At 41.9% G+C, this 21,207-nt stretch overlaps 1 protein-coding gene across 1 annotated transcript; it reads left to right on the forward strand.

The window, feature by feature from the left end:
• Positions 1-1,641: 1,641 nt before the first annotated feature.
• On the forward strand, positions 1,642-20,316 carry FOXN1 (forkhead box N1). The gene is made up of 8 exons (XM_066333672.1): positions 1,642-1,761; positions 2,968-3,474; positions 5,590-5,700; positions 10,470-10,597; positions 11,362-11,458; positions 16,020-16,227; positions 17,071-17,613; positions 19,286-20,316. Exons 1-8 carry the CDS (start codon positions 1,642-1,644, stop codon positions 19,561-19,563), a joined length of 1,992 nt encoding a protein of 663 aa, XP_066189769.1. The 3' UTR covers positions 19,564-20,316.
• Positions 20,317-21,207: the final 891 nt, after the last annotated feature.

The following is a 21,207-nucleotide window of genomic DNA, read 5'->3' on the forward strand; positions in this document are numbered from 1 at the left end:
TGTGACTAAGACTCCTCCTTTCCAAACAAAATGGGATTCATCAACAGAACCTGGCAAAGGTCTCAGAGGGGAGGGACAAGAACGATTTGGTTTTCCCAGACCTTTTGTATTGATGGTCCAAACAACCCTAAAATTTTTACTTTGCTTTCAGAAAGGATTCGTGCAAATCCTCTCACAGGGCAGAAGCCACTAGGCAAGAACTGTACCTGTGCAAAAGCTCTTAATAAAACTCTAATGCTCCAGACCACAAATGAGGCAGCTGGGCTGAAAAATTGCAGTATAAAAGAGAGGTCAGAGACAGCTTTGTGTGACCTGAAGATAAAGTGGGGAAGCAACACGGGGAGGGCAGGCGGCGTGGAACACTTACAAATTGCAACTAGACACTCACATATCTTCCCCTAGCTGTCAGTTTTCCCACCTGCTCCTTTCAAGATGAGGAATTTCTCTCTCCTCATCAGCCTCCAGTAAAGCCACTGGGAGAAGAGCCTGTGCCTGAGACGTTTCTGAACTTTATCTCACATCATGGTTGTTGGTTTTTTTTTTTTTTCATGATGCACTACTCCAGGTCTCCTGCTTGATTTCCAAGCCCCATTGTGCTCCATCCCCCTGGGCAATGCAGTCTTACTCATCATAAATACAGATTTCTCTTTGAACTATAAAGGCAAAAAAGGGTTTCCACGTTTTTAGGTGATAGATCTTTGTTAAGCAAACCAAACAGAGCCCTTAGTTATTTACCTAACAGCTATTTCAACACGTGGCAAAGAGCTGGCAGATTAACTCTTGAATTAAAGTGGCTTTTTCCCCCCCTGATTTCTTCACCTAAAACCGAAATTATGAGCACAAACTCCTTTATGTGTCTACAAACTTGGTGCATGACATAAAAGGATGCATGTTCTACTTTTGTTTTACTTTAAGGTAACAGTGAACAAGGAAAAAAAAAATCACGGTAGAAAACAAAACACCAGAAGATTAAATTTATTCCTTTTAATCCAAAGAACACCATCAGATATGGCTCCTATATCCCAAGATCAAAGATTGGGAACTTGAGAGGAGATCCAACTAACAAAAACAGGGATGGAATGATGAAGTCATTTGCATATCTCAGATTCATTTAAGTCATGCAAACCAGAACAGAAAGGCTGAAGGGATTGGGATTAATAAAAAACAAAAGTAAAAATGTAATTGTGTTGTAACCATCAGTCTGAGTAATGATATAAAAACATCCTTTTTTTTTTTAATATAGTCCCTCTATAAACAACCGGGGTGCATTTATATCCCAACCTCTCAATAAACTGACATTGCTAAATTTGCATAACCTCAAAACAGTACATTTCATTAATTTATGATCCTATAGAAAACAAAGAAAGTGCTTATTTTTATAAAAAATTGTGTGGTGAATCCATAGAAACCCAGTACCACATCTTCACTGGAATTGAATCTACAGAACATTACATTAAGAGATTAAAAAAAAAATAAATCCACTGTATCAGGAATTCCTTAGGATGGCTCCAGCTGCATATCCAAGCCTGTCCAGCCCCTTGCACCCAACAAGGGATTTGTTTCACAGTTCAAGTTTTTCAGAAGTGCTTATTGTAATTCGATTTTGCCTTCACAGGATTTCTGTCTGACGTGGGTTTGGTGATGGTTTCGCTACTCCAGGACCAATCCAATATTAAATTTTCTCCTTCGGACACTCTGGAAAGGGACCAGCAGGACCTCATGAAGGCACAGGGGGATTCAATATCCCCAGTTCAGCAAAGTGTGAGTAAATAAACTGGCCCAGATCTGTTCTCCTCCTTCAAAGATCAGAATAAACTTCAGCTCTTGGCTGTACTAAATCTACCCAAACCTACTGGTGACAAAGGAAATACTGAACGTTTTATTCCTGAAGGGCAGAAACCTGAGTTATCCTGCTCAGCTAATCCTAAAATTCAGATAAATGTTCTGTTCCATTGCTTAAAATGTCCGGGAAAGCTGTGCCCTGCTCCGCTGCTGAGAGCACTGGCTTTATCCTGATCTCCCCTTGTGGGATTCCTCAAAATCCAACTGGGATTTGGAGAGGGAAGGAGGGAAGGGACCCAGAACATTCCATTTCCCCTCTCCCTGAACACAACACCCTGCTCCTCACTGCTGGGTGTCTTCTCAAAGGCATCCCAGTAATTACCCATCCCTGATGGCAGGGGAAATATGCATATTTGCAGTGCCAGGATCCAGACTCCAGCCCTGCTTCAGCCTTTTCTCCTCCAGATGAAAGAGCACTTCAGTAGCTGCTGTTTTCTCTCTGCTCACCAGGGAGGGGAGGAGATGAGACAGGAAGGCTGAAGTGTCTGCCCAGAGCCTGTCTTGTGTCTCCAAATGAGTGTGGCCACCTTAATGAAGGGCAGTGATGTAACCAGCCACAAACCTGGAGCCTGTAACACCACCAGGGGATGAGATCAAGCTGATTTGACTAAACTTGCAGGCGACAAGACTTGCACTTATCACATTCCTGGCATTTAATCTTTCATCACTTGATCTTCCTCAGCTTTTCCCTGAAATGGGCAGGCCAGAGTCAAGGCGCCCTGTTTTTGAAGGACAGCTCAGTTTTCTGGTGGAATCACAGAGGGGTTTGCGTTGGGAGGGACCTTAAAGATCATCCAGTTCCATGCCACTGATTACACCAGGCTACTCAAAGCTTAATCAAAAAAAAAAAAGCCTTGCTTTTGTTTATTAACTGCTGAATAGTTTTGGATAGCAAGGAACCAGAAAACCTTTGAGATGTTTTTTAGGGCTTTTCTACATGGAGGTGGTTAGAACCAGTCATTTCATACTTACCCTTCAAAAAGCATTTTTAATGTAATTAAAGTACAAGTTTGAAGTTTTGAAATGTATATAAATAACTAAGTTAGGCAATGAAAATAATAAAATATTTGGTCAAACTTCAATCCTTTAACACTTAAATAAATAAATGCTGATATTCCACCTCAGGACAACCCCAGCTACAGCTGCCAACCCTTCGAGCCAGACACCAGGACAGAAAGGAGGAGCTCAGAATCCCCTCACAGCCCCAGCCCAGCTTCCCCAGGATCCCAGGACCAAATCCACGGGAGGTACCCTGCCAGCCAAGGACTCTCCTGTGGCAAGAACAAATTCAAAGCATCCTTCAGCACGGAAAAATTCCGGCGCTACAGCTACGAGGAAAACGCCGCCGGCAGCTACGACCGGTTCCTCAAGAGCAGCAGGAACCCCTTCCACCCTTACAAGAGGCAGATCAGCGAGGATGTTTTCCAGGAAGCACACCAGGCCCTGCCACCAGAAGCTTCTCCCTTCAAAAATCACAGGAGCATCGATGGCTTCGAGGGTCTGCCGGGATCTGCCGGTCCTGAGGAGCCCGAGGCGTTTCCCACCCACATCCCAAATATCTCCGCGGAGCAGCCGTGGTGCAGCAGCCTCCAGTACAGCACCACGGGCCAGGAGCATGGCTCTCCAGTCATGGTCAGTGGGGTTTTGTAGCTGTTTTCACTGTTTTCGGTGTCAAAAATGTGGGTTTGGGAGTGGTTTTTTATGGCGGTGTGGCTGCGTTGGTGTTTATGGTTCTGTCAAGCTCTACAGGCTGGAGCCCAGGGAAGGTGTGTTTGGACACCTCCAGATTTATTTGTCCAATATTTTCTATTTTTCTGTATTCTAAGTTTCTAAAATTTCCAAACAGTTTAAATTTCTACATATTCTCTATTTTCTGGTCTTTCCCCTCAAACTATCCTCAGAAAGATGCACAAAGACAAACGAATTTCCATTAGATGGGGAACACAAAGCCGAAATATCCAAATGCTCCCTGACTACAAGATTTGCCATCAGCTGGTGTTTTCAAGGGACAAAAGTTCACAAAACAGTGTTTTCAAGCATGAGGATGTGGAGCAGGTTTGGTCCAACACCTCAGCTCACCTGCACTTTTCTCAATACAAATAGAAGAGAAACTCTGAGATATCAGTGCCACCAAAAATAAATATCAGCTCTGTTTATATGTGCAGTGTCAAGTTACCTGAGCTAATTTCAATACTAGATAGAGGCAATTGCCTGTTTAGGGCAGTAGAGATACCTGGAAAGCAAATTAAATTACCCTCTAGTATCTCCACAGTATCTCTGCTGTGATCCAAGGGTGTAAAGTGCATCTTGATCATCTACTGCAGCCAAAAAAGAACACCTGCCAGAGGAGAGGCCTGAGCTGCCTCTGAATGGCTGGGAGAGGAAAAATTCATGGCCACCAAATGAAAGAGGAGTTTAAAAAAAAAAAAAAAAAAAAAAAAAAAGAAGTCTTAATTGGATTAAGACCAATGGAGAGATGTTGTCAGGGAACATACCTGAGGATTGAAGCCATCCAGGTTAAGGAGGAAATTGATCTAAATCTCTTATTTCCTGGATAAACACTCATCTAGGTCAGAGGAGTTCAGGGCAAAACCTATGAGCAGCTGATGAAAACAAAAAAATATTCCCATTGTGTTCCCAAATCCCTGGGCTGCAGGATGTGCAGGATGAAAAGGCAGCACTGCAGGAGCCCTTTACAAGCAGGTGGAGCTACTCCCTGTTGGTGTCTCCCCTGGTTCTGCCAACAGCCAACTTCCCACTTTGAAACCACTTCCATGCTGCTGGAAAGTTGGGATTTCTGAAAATCTTCGTCTGGTGGTCAGCAAAACAACACGGATGTTTATTAATAGTGGATGTCAAACCAAGCATCATTTGTGCTTCTAATAATAGACCACAAAAAACCTGAATATTTTTAATATTTATTAGATATATTACATGCGTGATATAGAAAATTTAGATAATATAAGAAATAATGTGTATATGTATTTATCTATTTATTAATTTTTTTAGACAGACTAAAATGCCATAAAAGTATGGTTTTTTTAAAGCAAGAGGATAAGTGCTATCGGATTCTTGAAAAACCAAGATTCTCACTGGATTCTTCCATTTTTACATATTCCCTGCATCCATCCATGGTTGAACCCAGCAGTCAGCCCAGTGTGATTTTGCTCTGCCACCTCTTTCCTGTCCATCACAGACCTCACCCTCCAGCTAATGCCAAAAATTCCAGAGGCAGCTGGAGGCACTGCCAGCCTGCAAGATAAAATCAGGGAGAATAAAAAAAAGAGGGAGACACTTGTGCACACTCAGGGGTGAAAGGTGGAGTGTTCAGTTTGTGTGTGCAGGGAGGAAAAAAAAATAAAAATATAAACGGAGGCTGACGTTTTCTGACTTGCTCTTTGCATGGAACGTGGCCCTGGATTTCCTTTTCTGGAGTTGTAATTATGGAAGTGCTGGGATTGGTTCATGGAGTGCTTTGGGTTGGAAGGGACCTTAAAGATTATCCAGCACCTTCTGCTCTCCCAGGGTGCTCCAAGTCCCGTCCAACCTGGCCTTGGACACTTCCAGGGATGGATCATCCCCAGATCTGCACCATTAAAACACAAACCAACCTCTGTTAACCCTCACTAAAATAGAACTAAGCCCTAAAAAAATCAACATAACCAAGGCAAATCCAGACAGTGACTAACTCAATGATCCCCTTTTAAATTAAGCTGTTTAATAACTCCTTCCTTGAATGTTTTCCAGCAGGATTCAGACATGAAGCTCAGGACATCCCCCCTGGAAGGGCAACCTGGTCTCTATTGCTACCAGCCCCAGGTGCAGCAGATGTATTGTCCCTCTCACCCTTTCCATCAGGTCAGTACCACTGGTGCACCAAAACCCCTGGATTTTTTAGCCCTCAAATGGTACCATAACTGTTGTAATGATGATTTTTCTTTTAAAGGGTTTCAAAATATCTTTAAATGTCTGGGTTTGCAGGGCCGTGTTTATATTGCCTGTATTGCGTTCATGAGAATAAAATGGGAAAAGAACCACAGTTAAATAAGGTTTTAAGATGGTCATTAAGAAAAAGAAGGGGGGGAAAAAAGCCAACCAAAATTTGTGGATATGGAATCTTGGTACTGCATATTTATCTTTTCACTATTGCACTCGAGAAAATTTACTCTGAAGCCAGATAAATTATTAATATAACTCTTGATATTTTGGGATCTTAATTAACTGTGCTTTAACTTCAGGGAAAAAAAAAAAAAAAAAAAAAAAAAAAAAAAAAAAAAAAAAAAAAAACCTATATAGATGTGACTATTAAAATTCAGACCAAACACAGAAAAATATTTTAAAGTAAAATTGCAACAGCAAAATTATGTTCACTTTCCTTCTGTTTGATGGCACACACGTCTCTTTTGAAACCTTCTGCCTCTTACATCATCTCCAGAAAAAGATTGTTCAGCTGAAGCAAAATTGACAATAATGCTGATGCAGGAGAATGTGCAAGATTAGGGCTGTTCTCCTCTAATTCTTTTTCTGTTCTTCTTTGTCATTGGCACTTGAAATAATTCCCTTCAGATGTAAATGGTGCCGCTGTTCAGTGCTTTGAAATTTTCCTCTTTTAGGCCCTTTTATTTTTATTTATTATTACCTGCAAGGCATAAAATTTTCAGTGAGGTCTTCAGGATGAAAATATGCTGATTTCAAACAAGCAAAGGAAAAAAAGCTAGAGGTGAAATTAAAGCAACAAGGATTTTTTCAGGTTTTTAGGTAGAAATCCACCTACAAAAGCTGCACAACTCCAAAACTCACAACCATTACAACTGAATTATGCGAAACTTAAAGGAACCTCAAAAATATGTGGAGATAAAAGCTCACACCTGAGTTCTGCCTCCTTTGATCCCAGGCACTGATGACAGATTTTGTGCCATCAGCTGGAGTATAAAAATGTGACTGACAGAGGAGGGATTTCAAACTGGGCAGAGAAAACCAAACCCAGGTTCCTGTGTGACAGCTCATTGTTAATTCCTGTGGTTTTACTGGAAACACTCATCACTCCTGGCTTTTTGTTTTACTTATCACCCTGATTTTTCCACCAGCCAGAGTTTTCTGAGCCTTATTTTCCCCTGACACGTGGCAAAAAAGGCAACAGCCTTTAAATTCTTATCGACGCTGCCAAAATTCATTGACTTGTGTTGTTTTCTTGTTGCCCTGAAACTCAGTAGAAGTGATAAAAGGTAAAGGTAAATGCGAAAATAAAAATAAATGTAAAAATTAAAATAAAATTTAAAATTTAAAATTTAAAATTTAAAATTTAAAATTTAAAATTTAAAATAAATATAGATATAGATGTAGATATAGATGTAGATTTAGATATAGATATAAAGGTGAATATAACTATATAACTATAACTACAACTATAACTATATAACTATAACTATAACTGTAACTATAACTGTAACTATAACTATAACTATAACTATAAAAAAGGAAAGGTGATATTGCACTACCATCGTAACTTGAAAATCCATGATTGTTATTTTAGAAGAAAATGGTCCCAAAATAGTGCCAAAAAAAGCCTCTGCTGCAAATATAAATATTGTGGCTATGTCACAGCTCCATGTATCTCACTCACTATAAAAATGTCATTTCTGTGTGCAGAAACCCCATTTAGGTTGTGAATTCATGGAACATTCTTCATTTCTTTATCCATTCTGCAGCGGGCACCTTTCCCCTGTCCCTGCTGATTTGGTACCAGTGCTGTTTCTGTCCTGATCACATTCCAAATAAACCTCCAGATTTAAAGCTCCTGGGAGCTGCCAGGCAAGATCCAACAGGCACCAGGAGGAAAATCCTCCATCCACCTGCAGCCTGGCACTGGGACAAACCTCTGAAGTGCAGCAGGTTTCTCTCAGACTTTTCAATACCTGTGCTTGGTGTTAGTATAGAAAAAGTCTGACAATGTGTTCTACTGCTCAGGAATTAAAAAAAAATAAAATAAAATGAAATAAAAAATAAAATAAAATAAAATGCAAATGAGGTAGAATTGTTATCCCCATGCCATAATCACAGGCTGGAAAATGAAAAAGAACAGGGGATGCAGCTGAGGAGAAGTGGAATAACCTCTTCTGCACGGAGCAGCCCCATCATTAATGCTTTACATTTCCAGCTGGAATGGGGCAGTGCAAGTTCAATCACTCCAAGGAAGTTCCACTCCAGAGAACGGGCCCTGGAGTGAAGGATGTTCAAACTGAGACTCAGTTTTTCATTAGAGGGATGAGAGGGATTCAGCCCCACCATTAATTTTGTCCACATGATAAAACAGCCTCCACCTTCCCCTTTGCTGGACACAACAGGAGCGGTGAGTCAGAAGGAAAAATGAGTTATTATTGACCCGAATGAAGCAGCAGACAGTGGCTGGAGTCACTCACCCACCCACCATAAAACACCTTTCATGCCACGGGAGACTGTAAAACCAGCTCCAGCCTGTCATTCCAGCCCATTCCCCTTCCCTCAGAAAGGACTAATGAAACCAATAAAACAGAAATAATCCCTAAAACGCCCAAGTCTGGCCTTTCATGAGGACATCAAAACCAGCCCTTAGTGTCGTTGCTTTTCAGAGAGCCGCTAAAACCAATAAAAATCAGAATTATTGTAGGAATTGCCCAGTTTTCTAATCTTGGGGGGAAAAATTCTGCACCCAGTGCACAAGGCAGGGAGCACCACACTGCACACAAAAATTAGTTCTCAGCTGTTCTGGAGACTTTAATTGTGCCCAATATTTAGTTTAGCATGATTAATTATGTACCTTTCATTTCTTTCACCATGCAAACAACCGAGTCCCTTCAGTCTGGGTTTCCACATTCCATTTCAGGCAGTTCAGTGCTAGAAAGATAAAAGCAAACAGGCAAGAAAAACTCCAGCAGCCAGCATAAAATTATCGAGACAATTACATCAATTATTCAGAGTAGAGAAGAAATAAAAAGACTGTGAATATTTTGCTGTTTTAAAGGGACCAAGACCAAGGGCAATCAAAGGTATTGATTAAAAAAAAAAAAAAAAAAAAAAAAAAAAAAAAAAAAAAAAAAAAAAGAATTCCAATTAGAAACTAAGGAGATGTCCAAAGGATTTTTCCCACTGAGTCTTGAGAGCTACATTATAATTTTTCAGAGGAACCACACAAACCTCATGGCACAGGACTGCTGGAGCTGAGCAGTCAAACACCAGGACAGGGCTCAGCAACCTTTGAGTACCAGGGAAGGCATCCAGGTAGATTTTTTTTTTTTAATAGCATGTGACAGGACTTCTAATTTTGGCCATGCCCTCACCTCTGGCACATGGAAAGATTCAAAGATTCCTCTCGTGCAGAACTCCCAGAGAGCCAGCTGATTTTATCTTACCTAAACTGGATTATGTTCCTTTGCTCTTGGAAGTCTCTTTCCAGCAGAAATTAAACTGTATTTTGAGGATGAAAAACGTGGGATATTCACAAAAGAACAAGACCAAGTGCTGTGTTTAAAAATTGAGGACAAATCTATGGAAACTCTGGTGCAATCCAGGCTGTCTGTGTGCATCATCTCCAATCTTTCAGCTGGTTTTTTATCCTGGTGTCACTTTAGTTTGTCTTGGAACAGGCTTAGAGATCTCCTGAAGGGATAGTCAGCATTCCTCAGGGGGTTTTGTGGCTGGTCCCAGGGGAAGGGCAAGAATGGCATAAATATTGTCTGGTTTTAGGCATCCTGGCTATTCCTTTTAGCTTTCTGATAGAGAAAATGGGGTGGGAAAGCCACTTGTGGTGGTGGTTAACAGCACATGAACTCCTGGCCGTGTGGAGAAGCCTTTGGAATTCCTTGGAATTGACTGTGAGGGAGCAGACAGGGAGCAGCATCAAAAAGGCAACATGAAACCACCTCAGAAATGTCTCCTGTGCTGCTCTCTGCCCCCTGCAATGGCATCACTCACTTTTTCCATAATAATACATTCATCCTAAATATATTCTGGTGCATCCATTAAAGTTCTTTTTGCTGGTTGTTGGGGTTTTTTTCCCTGCCTTGCACATAACAGTGATTTTAACAGAGATTTTAGGATGCTATTGCTTCAGGAGCAGACTAATGTCTTTCAAAATACGGTTTAATTTTTTGCCTTTCTGTGCCCTCTCCATGTAAAGAAAAAAACAACCAAAAGTAAAAGAACAGTACACAAACCCAAATAAGGCTCAGGCAGCACTTGCCTTTTTCTTCTGATGTTTTTAGCAGCTTTATTTCCTCAGTTGGCTTTTCTAAGGTGAACAATGAAGTGTTTTTTTATTTTCTGGTGGTTTTGGGGTTTTGATGTCAATAAAATGACATCATTCATTATTTGGGTGCACGTTCAGGGGAGGCTGAGCAGGCTGAAATACTTCAAAAGAGATGGCTGGAGGGAGATAAGCTTTAGGTCTATAAAATAAAGAATTATCCGGGGACAATGAATAGAACACAACTCCTCACACAGATTTTCACATAGCAGGCAATAAAGAAGAAAATACTTTTTTTTTTTTTTTTTTTTCCCCAACACAGTGTCCTCAGAAATAATGCTGTTATTAGGGGGATATTTTTGGGAGCTTGTTGCTAAAGCAAATAACCTCTCTGCTGTCCCCCCAGTACCCCTCCGGAGGCAGTTACCCCGTGACTTACATCGCTTCCTCGCACTACCCCTACCAAAGGATTGCTCCTCAAAGCAGCCAAGAATCCCAGCAGCCTCTGTTTCCCAAACCCATCTACTCCTACAGGTAACACAATCTTTTTCCAAGCCCTCACCTTACAGGAAATACCCCGTTTACTCCTGGCCTCTTTCCAGCATCGTTTGCAACAACACGTTCGCTCTTATTCGTCTTGTTCCCGGGGTGTTCTGTCCTGTCCCTAAGGATCACAAAACGTCCCAGGCTCTGGGGCCAGCCAAGGCACAGAGAAATTAAGTGTTGTAAAGCAGGGGAACAGTCTTGATCACTCCCCAAAGGAGAAAAAAAAAAAGGGAGATGTTTCTCTAATGCAGAATTTTAGGTGTTGTGAATTTCTGGTAAAGTTATCCATTCCAGCACCTGGATCCAAACTGGTTTATTCCCCAGTTACTGGAGCAAGGAAATGCCTAGAAAACATATCAGCTGTGGCAGTGACCACATGGGTTTAGCCCCCAAAGCAGATCAGACAATTCAATTTGAATTGCCCCTCTGTCCCTCTCAGTGATCTCTTTGTGGTCTTCACCACTTCAAGCATCCAAACGAAGCCTTCAGTAACTACACACCAGCAGGATTGAAAAGGTCTTGATTCTACTTTCTATATAATTTTATTTTAAGCTCAGGTGGGATCTTCTAGATGAGCTGTAGGAGTTAAGGAGATTGCTGTAAACAACTGAGTGGGAACATAAAATCATCTTTGCATTTGTGCTATGACAGTGAAAGTCGGAGTAACTACACACAGTGTGGAAAATTATCTATTTTTGGTTGTGAGGAGTCAGGCAGAAGAAGCTAAAACGTTTTTCTTTCTCTCCCTAAAGCATCCTGATCTTCATGGCTCTCAAAAACAGCAAGACAGGGAGTTTGCCCGTCAGTGAGATTTACAATTTCATGACGGAACACTTCCCTTACTTTAAGGTGAGTTCCCCAGGGCTGAGGAGGGGAATCTCCCCCTGAGTTTACCTGTCAGCACAGGGAATAAGGAATTGGGATTCCAGCTATGAAATGGGATCATTTCCTAGGAGATGAATACAAATCAATTACACACTACATATTCTCATGATCACAAGCTACCCAACATTTTACACCTCGTCAGAAATGTGAAATGTGGGAATATTTAACTCAAAAAAGACGTTAAGAACTGTCCCAGCTTGAGCTTGGGTGTATAACAGTGGACCATTCCTCACCAGCAGCCCATAAAAAGGGGCAAATAGTTTAAAAAACACCTTCAGTGCTTCCTCTCAGATCTCAAATACAGGCAGAACTGGTCTTGTAGCTTCCTCTGCCACCAGCAGACTGGTGTGGAAGCAGAAGATTCCAGGTGATCTCACTCCATCCTGGACCTGGGATATTCCTCTTGGGCAAGAGCATCCAGTGCCTGCCCTGTACAGAGAAAAGTGCACTGTGTGATAATGGCACTAAGCTCATAATTACATGCTGAGCTGGGGAGGGAAAGGGTGGATGGTTTGCAGCAGCACTACAGAAATTTGGATCCCTGCTATGAGGGAATGGTTCCTCACACTTGGAATGCTGGCAGAAAATGCTCACTCAGCACAGGGATCCAAAAGCAGGAGGATTAGTTAAGATTTTTTTTTTTAAGAGGTGTAATGGAATCATCAAGTGCTGTTCCACTCAGAGTTTTATTTCTGCTGATTCTTCAAAAGCACTTCACTGAAGTCCACAGTGGGTGACCTCAGCTGTGAGCAAGGCCCAAAAATCAAAATAAGGCCAGTGAGTCTGTCCTGTTTCCTATTGCAAATAGCCCTGCAGCAATCAAGGCAAATTCAAAGCAGCCACAGCAAGGTAGTTCAAACATTTATAATAAAGGAACACTGAGAATAATGAAAAATAAATGTTCCAATACAATTTAGCAGTGGTTTTAGACACCAAGCACACACAAAAAAATAAGAAGATTGAATATGTCAGTAATCAGACAAAAATACGCATTATCAGAGAGGAAGAACTGTCAGGATCCATCACTCCTGTACTTCCAGATTTCCTCCCAGAGGAATCCCAAACTACTCCATCATATGTTACAAGCAAGAGAAGGGAGGGAAAAAAAAAAAGAAATCTACCATTAAAAATCCCAGGAGAATCCACAGGAAAATAGCAAGAGTTTCAAGCAGAGAGGAGGGAATATTATTAATAATTTTTACAGGCATGCACAGGTTTATCTGTCAGATCAAACTGAAATTAATTCCCTGTTGTCTTACAGCACAACTGACCATAAAATTAATCAGCAGCTTTAAACCAAATGCTGCTGTTGCCAGCACGGGCAGAAACTCTTGGACTCAGAATTGTGGCTGTGCCAAGTGTCACCATCCTGGTCCTTCCTGGTGTTTCAGAACCTCATATCCTCTTTGAAAATTCATTTACAAAGTGATGAGAATGAAGTTACTGCTGTAGGAGGAGAATAGTGCAGGGGGCACTACCCAAACATTCCCTGTTTTGTAGCAGCTTTACTTTTGCATTTTATTTACAAATGAAGCGAAATGTATTTGCCTGTAATATCCTTAAAATAACCAGGGCAGAATGAGCAATCAGATGTTATATTTACTGTCATCAATCCCTGTCTGCCTCTGGACTTTACAGCAGAGAATTACCAACACATGGCAAAAAATAAATATCCTCCGTCCTCCCTGCTTTTGGAGAGCCTTCAGCAAAATAAAAATCGCGTAAAAATCAGCAAAGAACATTTTGTTTTGCTACCAGAGCTCACTTAAAAAACCAGAATACAACAGGGAGAGGGGAGACAGTTTAGACTGAGGAGAAGAAGAGTGCAAGAGCACACAGAGCCTTGCTGGGAGACATGGGATGATGATACAAGCCGAGTCAAATTAACTGGGATTTGCTGCCACAGCGAATTTAGTTTCTATGATGCAACAATCTCATTTCTAGTTGAAACAGAGCAATCCAACTCCTACGTCCTTAAAAAAAAAAAAATCTACGCAGCTCAAGTTGAATTAGTCTTTGATGTACCTCTCCCTTCTCTTGAGACCTAGATTTAAAGAGAAAGGGTTTTGCAAGATCACGGAACTCTTTAAACTTCAAGAGCGGGTCAGGATCAGTGGGGCTGGACAATAATTTTCTTTTTTTTTTCTTTTGGTAGTGATTAGTGAGTGTAACACAAAGCTTTCATCTTTTTAATTGGAGTCGTTGCCAGTGGGCCAAGAGGGCAGAAGGGTCTGTGGTGGGATGGAGGTGCTGTAGATGTGACACCTGGGGACATGGATTGGTGGTGGCCTTGGCTCGGTGACCTCAGAGGGCTTTTCCCACCTCAGGGGTTCTGGGATTCCCCAGCTGATTTTGTGATTCTGCACTTCCATCCCCAGCGATGGCCAAAATCAGCCACAGCAAAAAGACCCGAGAACAACCTCAGCAAAAATCTGCTCATTTAACACTCACATCTGCTTTAAAAACCGGTGTTTGTTTCACTTAACACACTGAATGTGTCAAGCAAATGAATTCTCACAGCTCAGCAATCCCAAATTTAATGCAAGAACCTGCTCAGCTCCCGGCTGCAGCCTCCAAAATCAATCCCTGTGCTTTTTGCTTGTACAGTTTCTAAAAGCATCTCCTAATTTACACCCCCACACGTTCTGAAAACCTCTGAGAAGCCCGTGCCGCTCCCATCGGAGCAGAAACACCAATTATCCTGTCTGGGTACACACAGGGAGTGTGGAGCCTGTGTGCAGGGGAAGAAACAAGAGTATTCTTCCAGGTCAACTTGTTCAGTAGCTAAAGACACGATTTACCTGGGAGGAATGGTTTTATTCAGTTTTAGAACTACCAGAAAGTTACTTGAATGTTATCTGCAAGGGAGAAAAAAGCGATTTGTCATGTTTAGAATGACTTTTCAGTATGGAAAGGTTTTTAAGGTTTGGGCTCTTCTCTTCTCTTCTCTTCTCTTCTCTTCTCTTCTCTTCTCTTCTCTTCTCTTCTCTTCTCTTCTCTTCTCTTCTCTTCTCTTCTCTTCTCTTCTCTTCTCTTCTCTTCTCTTCTCTTCTCTTCTCTTCTCTTCTCTTCTCTTCTCTTCTCTTCTCTTCTCTTCTCTTCTCTTCTCTTCTCTTCTCTTCTCTTCTCTTCTTCCTTTCTGTTACAATTTGTGTTGTCTCACCCAGGAGACAGAGTAGTGAAATGCTGACATCAGGTGGGCCGAAATGGAAGAAGCTGTGCTGCCTCTGAAGGGAAAACACTTTCTCTTTTAAATAAATAATATGTATTTAATTCCACACCTATTTATTTTTTTAATGGAGAAAGTGATAATTAAATTTGACCCGCAGCTTGTCAATAAGGCTTTTAATGCCTTAATCCACACATTAGTTTTTTACAAGCGACAAAATAGCAGGTTTTACATTCCTTGTAAAAGCGTGTACAAAACATTAAATCCTTAAAATAATTTCATCAAAGTATGTTCAGAATTCACACTCTGCCTTGTGAAAGCCAAAATGGACTCAGATCCATTTGTAAAAGATGGTCTTAGAGGAAGTCTGCTGGACTAGGAAACAATAAAGAAATTATTTAAAAATCTGGCTTTCTATGAGAGAAGGATCCTATCAATAAAAAGGAAAAACAGGGGAAAAAAACCTCTAATGAACTTAAGAGGGAAATTCTAATTTTTAACATTGTTAAAAACACTGTGGAAACCCACATTTATTTCTCATGTTCTCTGTTCAATAATTCTCTGCTTGATATGAACAGTTATGATGACAAATATTTCTATCCATATACGTGAATCAAAAGCCACGGGCAACTTCCCCACTTTTCAGAGAGCTGATTCATTTCTTATGAGGAACTGAAAAGAAAATTGGGGGATTTTTTTTGGCGAACAGGAAAAAGAATCATGATCCAGTTTAAAGAACCTCCCAGCTGCTACTGTTGAGTTAAAAATAAATGCAAAGCACAGAGAGAGATGAGTGATCAGCTGTGGAAACCTGTATCTCATCTGGGGGGTTTGTGATTAAACCATTTGGTTATGTAATTGGCCAGCACACAAAGTTACACCTACAGTAGCACGAGAAATCCCTTTGAAGTCTGCCTGGACACTGAATTTGAGCTCAGCTAGCACACAGTACTTTAATAAAGAGTTGGAAATATTTCTAGGTGTTCCAAAATAGATTCTGGTGGATTTCTTGTTAGTTCTAGAACACGAATTTTTACACACTTGGTTCTTGTGATGTGCAAATTCACTCTTAAAGACCCAGCAGGTCTCTGACAACCTTTCTGCTTAGAAGATCAGTTACTATTTTATCTGATCCCTCTCTTCCCACACAACATGACTGTAACATTTTTGTGGCTTCCCTCTAACGTACAAGTTTCTCACTGCAGAAGGTACAAACTTAAACAGCATTTCTTGTAACCTCACCAGTCAAAACAGAGTTATATATACACACACACACACACACATTTTTAATTTTGGGGTTGGGTTTGGCTTTTTTTAGCTTGAAGTTCTGTTCTTACATGGGGTTTGTTTCTCCAGACAGCTCCAGATGGTTGGAAGAATTCCGTGCGCCACAACTTATCTTTGAACAAGTGCTTTGAGAAAGTGGAGAACAAGTCAGGGAATTCTTCTCGGAAGGGCTGCCTCTGGGCTCTGAATCCAGCCAAGATTGACAAGATGCAGGAGGAGCTTCAAAAATGGAAGAGGAAAGACCCAGTCGCTGTGAGGAAGAGCATGGCAAAGCCAGGTCAGTCATTTCTGGGTGTTTCAGTTCTCCCCAGAAGTTTTCCTTTCACCAAGATCCATAAGAGAATTTAAACATGGTTTAGGAAAGCATGTAAGGATTTTTTCTGGTTGGCAAAACAAGGAAAAGAAAATTAGAAGCAGAATTAAGGTAGACCCGGTTTTATAGGTGTTTTCAGATAAGCACAGAGATGCTTCACCAAGAAAATATTCTCTCTTGACATCTCACTAAGCTTTAAGATAAAAAGGCCGGGTTGGATGGGGATTGGAGCAACCTGGAGCAGTGGGAGGTGGCCCTGCCCATGGCAGGGGGTGGAATGAGAGAATCTTCCACATCCCTTCCAATCCAAACCACTCGGCGATGAAAAACCCCTGAAATAAGGAATGTGGTTGTTGAGTCATATTCATGGATGCAAATATTTGTCATCATAACTGCTTATGTCAGGCAGAGGATTATTTAACAGAGAGCATGAGAAATAAATGTGGGTTTCCACAAACGAAACCTGAGATTAACTGCTTGAACTCAAAAGTGGAATTTATTGTATAAATTGTATTGGCAAGGATAAAATATTATAAAATAATATTATTCTATTATATTATTATATTATACTATCATATTATATTATAGTATAATATTATAGTATAAAATAATTATAAAATAATCTGATAAATTATTATAAAATATTATCAATAGAATTTTAAAATCAAGCATTTCAAGGTTTGGAATTTTTAATACCTAAGAACTGGCACTTCTGTTTGCCATTTTCCTGAATAACACCGCAATCCCTGCTGCAAGCTATCCAGGGGCCAACTCAACCACGGGCTTTCTTCTCCTTTTGTTTTCCAGAAGAACTCGACACGCTGATCGGCGACAAGAGCGAGAAGCTGCGCTCCTCCTCCTCCTCCTCGCTGCTGTCCTGCAGCCCCACGGCCGCTGCAGCGGTGTCCCTCTCCAGGCAGATGGCAGCGCAGTCCCGCGCCTTGGCAGAGCCGCCGCTGTCCTCGGGCATCCCGCAGGGATTACACGGCATCCACGGCCCGCCGGCTCTGCACGCCAAGAGCCCCCTGCCCGCTCTGCTGGGCGGCCAGCAGCAGTCCGGCTGTTACACGTCCCCCCAGGGTTTCCCCCAAATCCCCACGGCGCTGATGCAGCACACGCCGGATCCTCAGAGTCTGTTCTGCGCTGGGGAGGCTCAAAGTCAGCTCCGGACTCAGCCCAGCATCCCTCAGGATTCGCCGGTGCCGGCTCAGAGCCCGCCGAGCTGCGGGATGAAGATGCTGCCCGAGCATTCCCCGGCCAGGACGGTGCAGGACACGCTGCTGCAGGAGGGAGACCTCAGCAATGACATCGATGCTCTTAATCCGTCCCTCACCGATTTTGATCTCCAAGGTAGGTGGTTGAGGTGCTTTTGATCCCGATCCCGGATCCCCATCCCCATCCCGATCGCCATCCCATCCCACTCCATCCCATCCTGTCCCATCCCATCCCATCCCATCCATCCCATCCCATCCCATCCCATCCCATCCCATCCCATCCCATCCCATCCCACTCCATCCATCCCATCCCATCCCATCCTACCCCATCCCATCCCATCCCATCCCATCCCATCCCATCCCATCCCATCCCATCCCATCCCATCCCATCCTACCCCATCCCATCCCATCCCATCCCATCCCATCCCACCCATCCCATCCCACTCCATCCCATCCCATCCCATCTCACCCATCCCATCCCATCCCCATCCCCATCCCCATCCCATCCCATCCATCCTATCCATCCCATCCCATCCCATCCCATCCCACCCACCCCATCCCATCCCATCCCATCCCATCCCATCCCATCCCATCCCATCCCATCCCATCCTCCACAAAATCCATTTCTGACCCTTTTTTTTTTTAACATCTTTTTACAACCCTCACCTTCCTGGGTTACATTTTATATAAACACCAAGCCATTTTGCCTTAAATCTTTAAAAAGTTTCCCAGGGATGCTACAGATTTGCACCCATGAATGCAAAAGACATTCCTGCCCCCTGTCTCCCCACTGTCATTGCTGATACTAAATACTGCAACACAGTATTTAGAATGTGTTCTTTAAATTCAGTTTTCAACTGAAAGCTCCCCAAGCACAGCTATTTAGTGCCATTCTTACAGAGAATTGTCAAGAGGAAGGCACCAAGAGAAATAAATTTGATTGGATTAACATGTTAACTTTCTTCTTGCTCGATATTGATTCCATATCTCTGCTAAAAAGGATGCTCTTTCCCTCTTCCCAAGGCAGTAATAGGATCTACACCCCGAACAATTCTATTTTCTGAGGCGTCTTCTTATATTTTTCGTAGAATATACGTACAGAAAAAAAACCCATATGCACATTTCTAACAGAATTTTAGAAAGAATTCTCTTAAATTAAGGCTGATTTCTCCCAGATTTAAATTTATGTAGACAGATAAACAATAACCATCTAAACAACCTCTTCCCTTCCTCAGCCCCAAGAGATTAGGGTCACCTACACACAAATGTTTAATAGCCAACATCTCCTGCAACACAAGGATGGAAATAAGGCAAATATAAAGAAGCACACAGAGAGAAAAACATAAAGAAAGCTGGATCAATCTGTTAATCCCAAGAGATTAGGATCACCTACACACTAATATTTGATAACCAATATCTCCTGCAACACAAGGATGGGGGAAAAAACCGCAAATATAAAGAAACACACAGAGAGAAAAACATAAAGAAAACTGGAACAATCTGTTAATCCCAAGAGATTAGGATCACCTACACACCAATGTTTAACAACCAACATCTCCTGCAACACAAAGATGGAAAAAAGCAAATATAAAGAAACACACAGAGAGAAAAACATAAAGAAAACTGAATCAATCTGTTAATCCCAAGAGATTAGGATCACCTACACACTAATGTTTGATAACCAACATCTCCTGCAACACAAGGATGGGGGGAAAAAACGCAAATATAAAGAAACACACAGAGAGAAAGACATAAAGGAAGCTGAATCAATCTGTTGATTAATGGGGGTTTTGTTGTTGTTGTTGTAGGGAATCTTTGGGAGGAGCTGAAAGACGACAGCCTGGCCGTGGATCCCCTCGTCCTCATTTCATCATCGCCCATGCCCTCGCAGTGTTTTCCCTCGCAGTGCCAGCTGGAGAGCGGCGGCAGCGGCGTGCCCGGCCCGGCCGGGGGCGCGCACGGGAGCGCGCACGGGAGCGCGCCGGAGCTGCAGCTCACCACGCTCTACTCCGCCTTCATGGAGCTGGACACGGTGTCCCCTCCCTACCTGAGCAGCCCCGGCTCCAAACCCATCGCCTTAATGTGAACCACACGGCAAAAAGCCGGTCCTAACCATCACACACCGCCCTGGCTGGGTGATGTCAGTGTCCGTGGGAATGAGAATTTTATCTTTTTTTTTTCCTTTTCTTTTTTTTTTTTTTTTTTTTTTTCCCCCCAGAAGTCGCCCGCAGGATATGTAGCTTTATTATGATGATTTTCTACAGACAGATATTAAAAAAAAATTACAATATTATTTAAAGATAATATGGTTAACAGCTGAACTTGTCAACGCCATTTTATCAAGTCACTCGTCTTCTTCATCTTCCAGAAATGAGAGGAAAACAAATTCTTGACCTTCTTTTTTCTTTTTCTTTTGTTTTTTCTTTAACGAAAGCTGCTTGCAAATGAACACAGAACTCACAGCAGACAACAATTTAACTTATTTCTTGGAGCCATTGATGGCAACAACATCCAGCACTCAAAATATAAACTCTACCTATTATAACATTTATAATCCCCTTGAAAGAAGTCCTGGGTTTGGGTGAACATGAACTGAAAGTTCTGCAAGTATTAGAAGATAGAGGACGAGCTGCTGACAGACTAAACCAAAGCAACAAATATACTTCAGTGGAAAATATCTAAGTTTTACTGTATTTAAAAAGAAATTTTAAACTCTGGGTTTTTTTTAATAAAAAAGAACAAAACTATTCAGTAGAATTTTTACTTGGCTGGAAATCATTCCCACTCGTGCCTCTTACCTTTTGCGACATAAACTAAACGTTATCATGAATTGTTAAGCCATAAAACTAAATTTTTTTTTTATGATAGTAAGACAGAAGAGAGAAATTGCAGTTGGCCAAATCCAGAGAGCATCTCTGTTTTAACTGACACCTCCAGTGGCGTTTATTGTGATGCTGAACCAAATCTTGTAGCCAGCTCCTACTGTGAACTAAACTTAGGCCAGTTTTTCAGGAGTACTCTTCTCCCTTTGATTTTCCACAAAGATGGAATTAAAAAGTTTTTTTAAAAAAATAGAATTAAACAATTTTGGTTTAAGTGATGCAATATAAACCCAGAGTAAGCTGGAGAAGGAATTTAGCAGCACTATGGAAAATAGTCTAGAAACCCAAAATTACATCAGGGAAGTGATACCAGAGAAGCTGTGGCTGCCCCAGCCCTGGAAGTGCCCAAGGCCAGGTTGGACAGGAATAATCTGGGACAATGGAAAGTGTCCCTGCACATGGCTGAGGGTGGCACTGGATGATCTTTAAGGTCTTTTCCAACCTAACCCATTCTGGGATTCCCTGATCTCTATTGATGTAAACTCAAACTAAACCAAGGAGGTTAAAACTTGAGTCAGATCAGGCGATTTAGACCCCCGAGAAAGCAGGAGGGGATTCTCAAGGCTGGAACAAAGGAGATGGGACTGTCAAAATGAAGCCACAGGGGTTTGATTGGCCTCTGTCCCATGGCTCTGCCCAAAGCCAGGCCCAAAGCTACACCCTCACCCTTTCCTCCTAGTCCAGACTTAAAATCAGATTAGGGGCAGACGGATGAAGGCGACTTAGGAGGAGCACATGTGATGCAGCTTAATCCCTCACGCAACCCTCAAGAAATCCTCCCTTGACTCCAACTCCTCTTCCTGCAAAGAGAATGAGGAGCGGAAGAAAGGCAGCCAGGTTGGCCAAGC

This window comes from Sylvia atricapilla, chromosome 20 (assembly GCF_009819655.1).
Source record: "Sylvia atricapilla isolate bSylAtr1 chromosome 20, bSylAtr1.pri, whole genome shotgun sequence".
In the NCBI taxonomy this organism is placed as follows: Eukaryota; Metazoa; Chordata; class Aves; order Passeriformes; family Sylviidae; genus Sylvia; species Sylvia atricapilla.

Coding starts and splice junctions, on each gene's coding strand:
- FOXN1 (XM_066333672.1), top strand. CDS start 1,642: ATGGTTTCGCTACTCCAGGACCAATCCAATATTAAATTTTCTCCTTCG. Junction 1,762..2,967: donor TATCCCCAGTTCAGCAAAGT/GTGAGTAAATAA, acceptor ATTCCACCTCAG/GACAACCCCAGCTACAGCTG. Junction 16,228..17,070: donor GAAGAGCATGGCAAAGCCAG/GTCAGTCATTTC, acceptor TTTGTTTTCCAG/AAGAACTCGACACGCTGATC.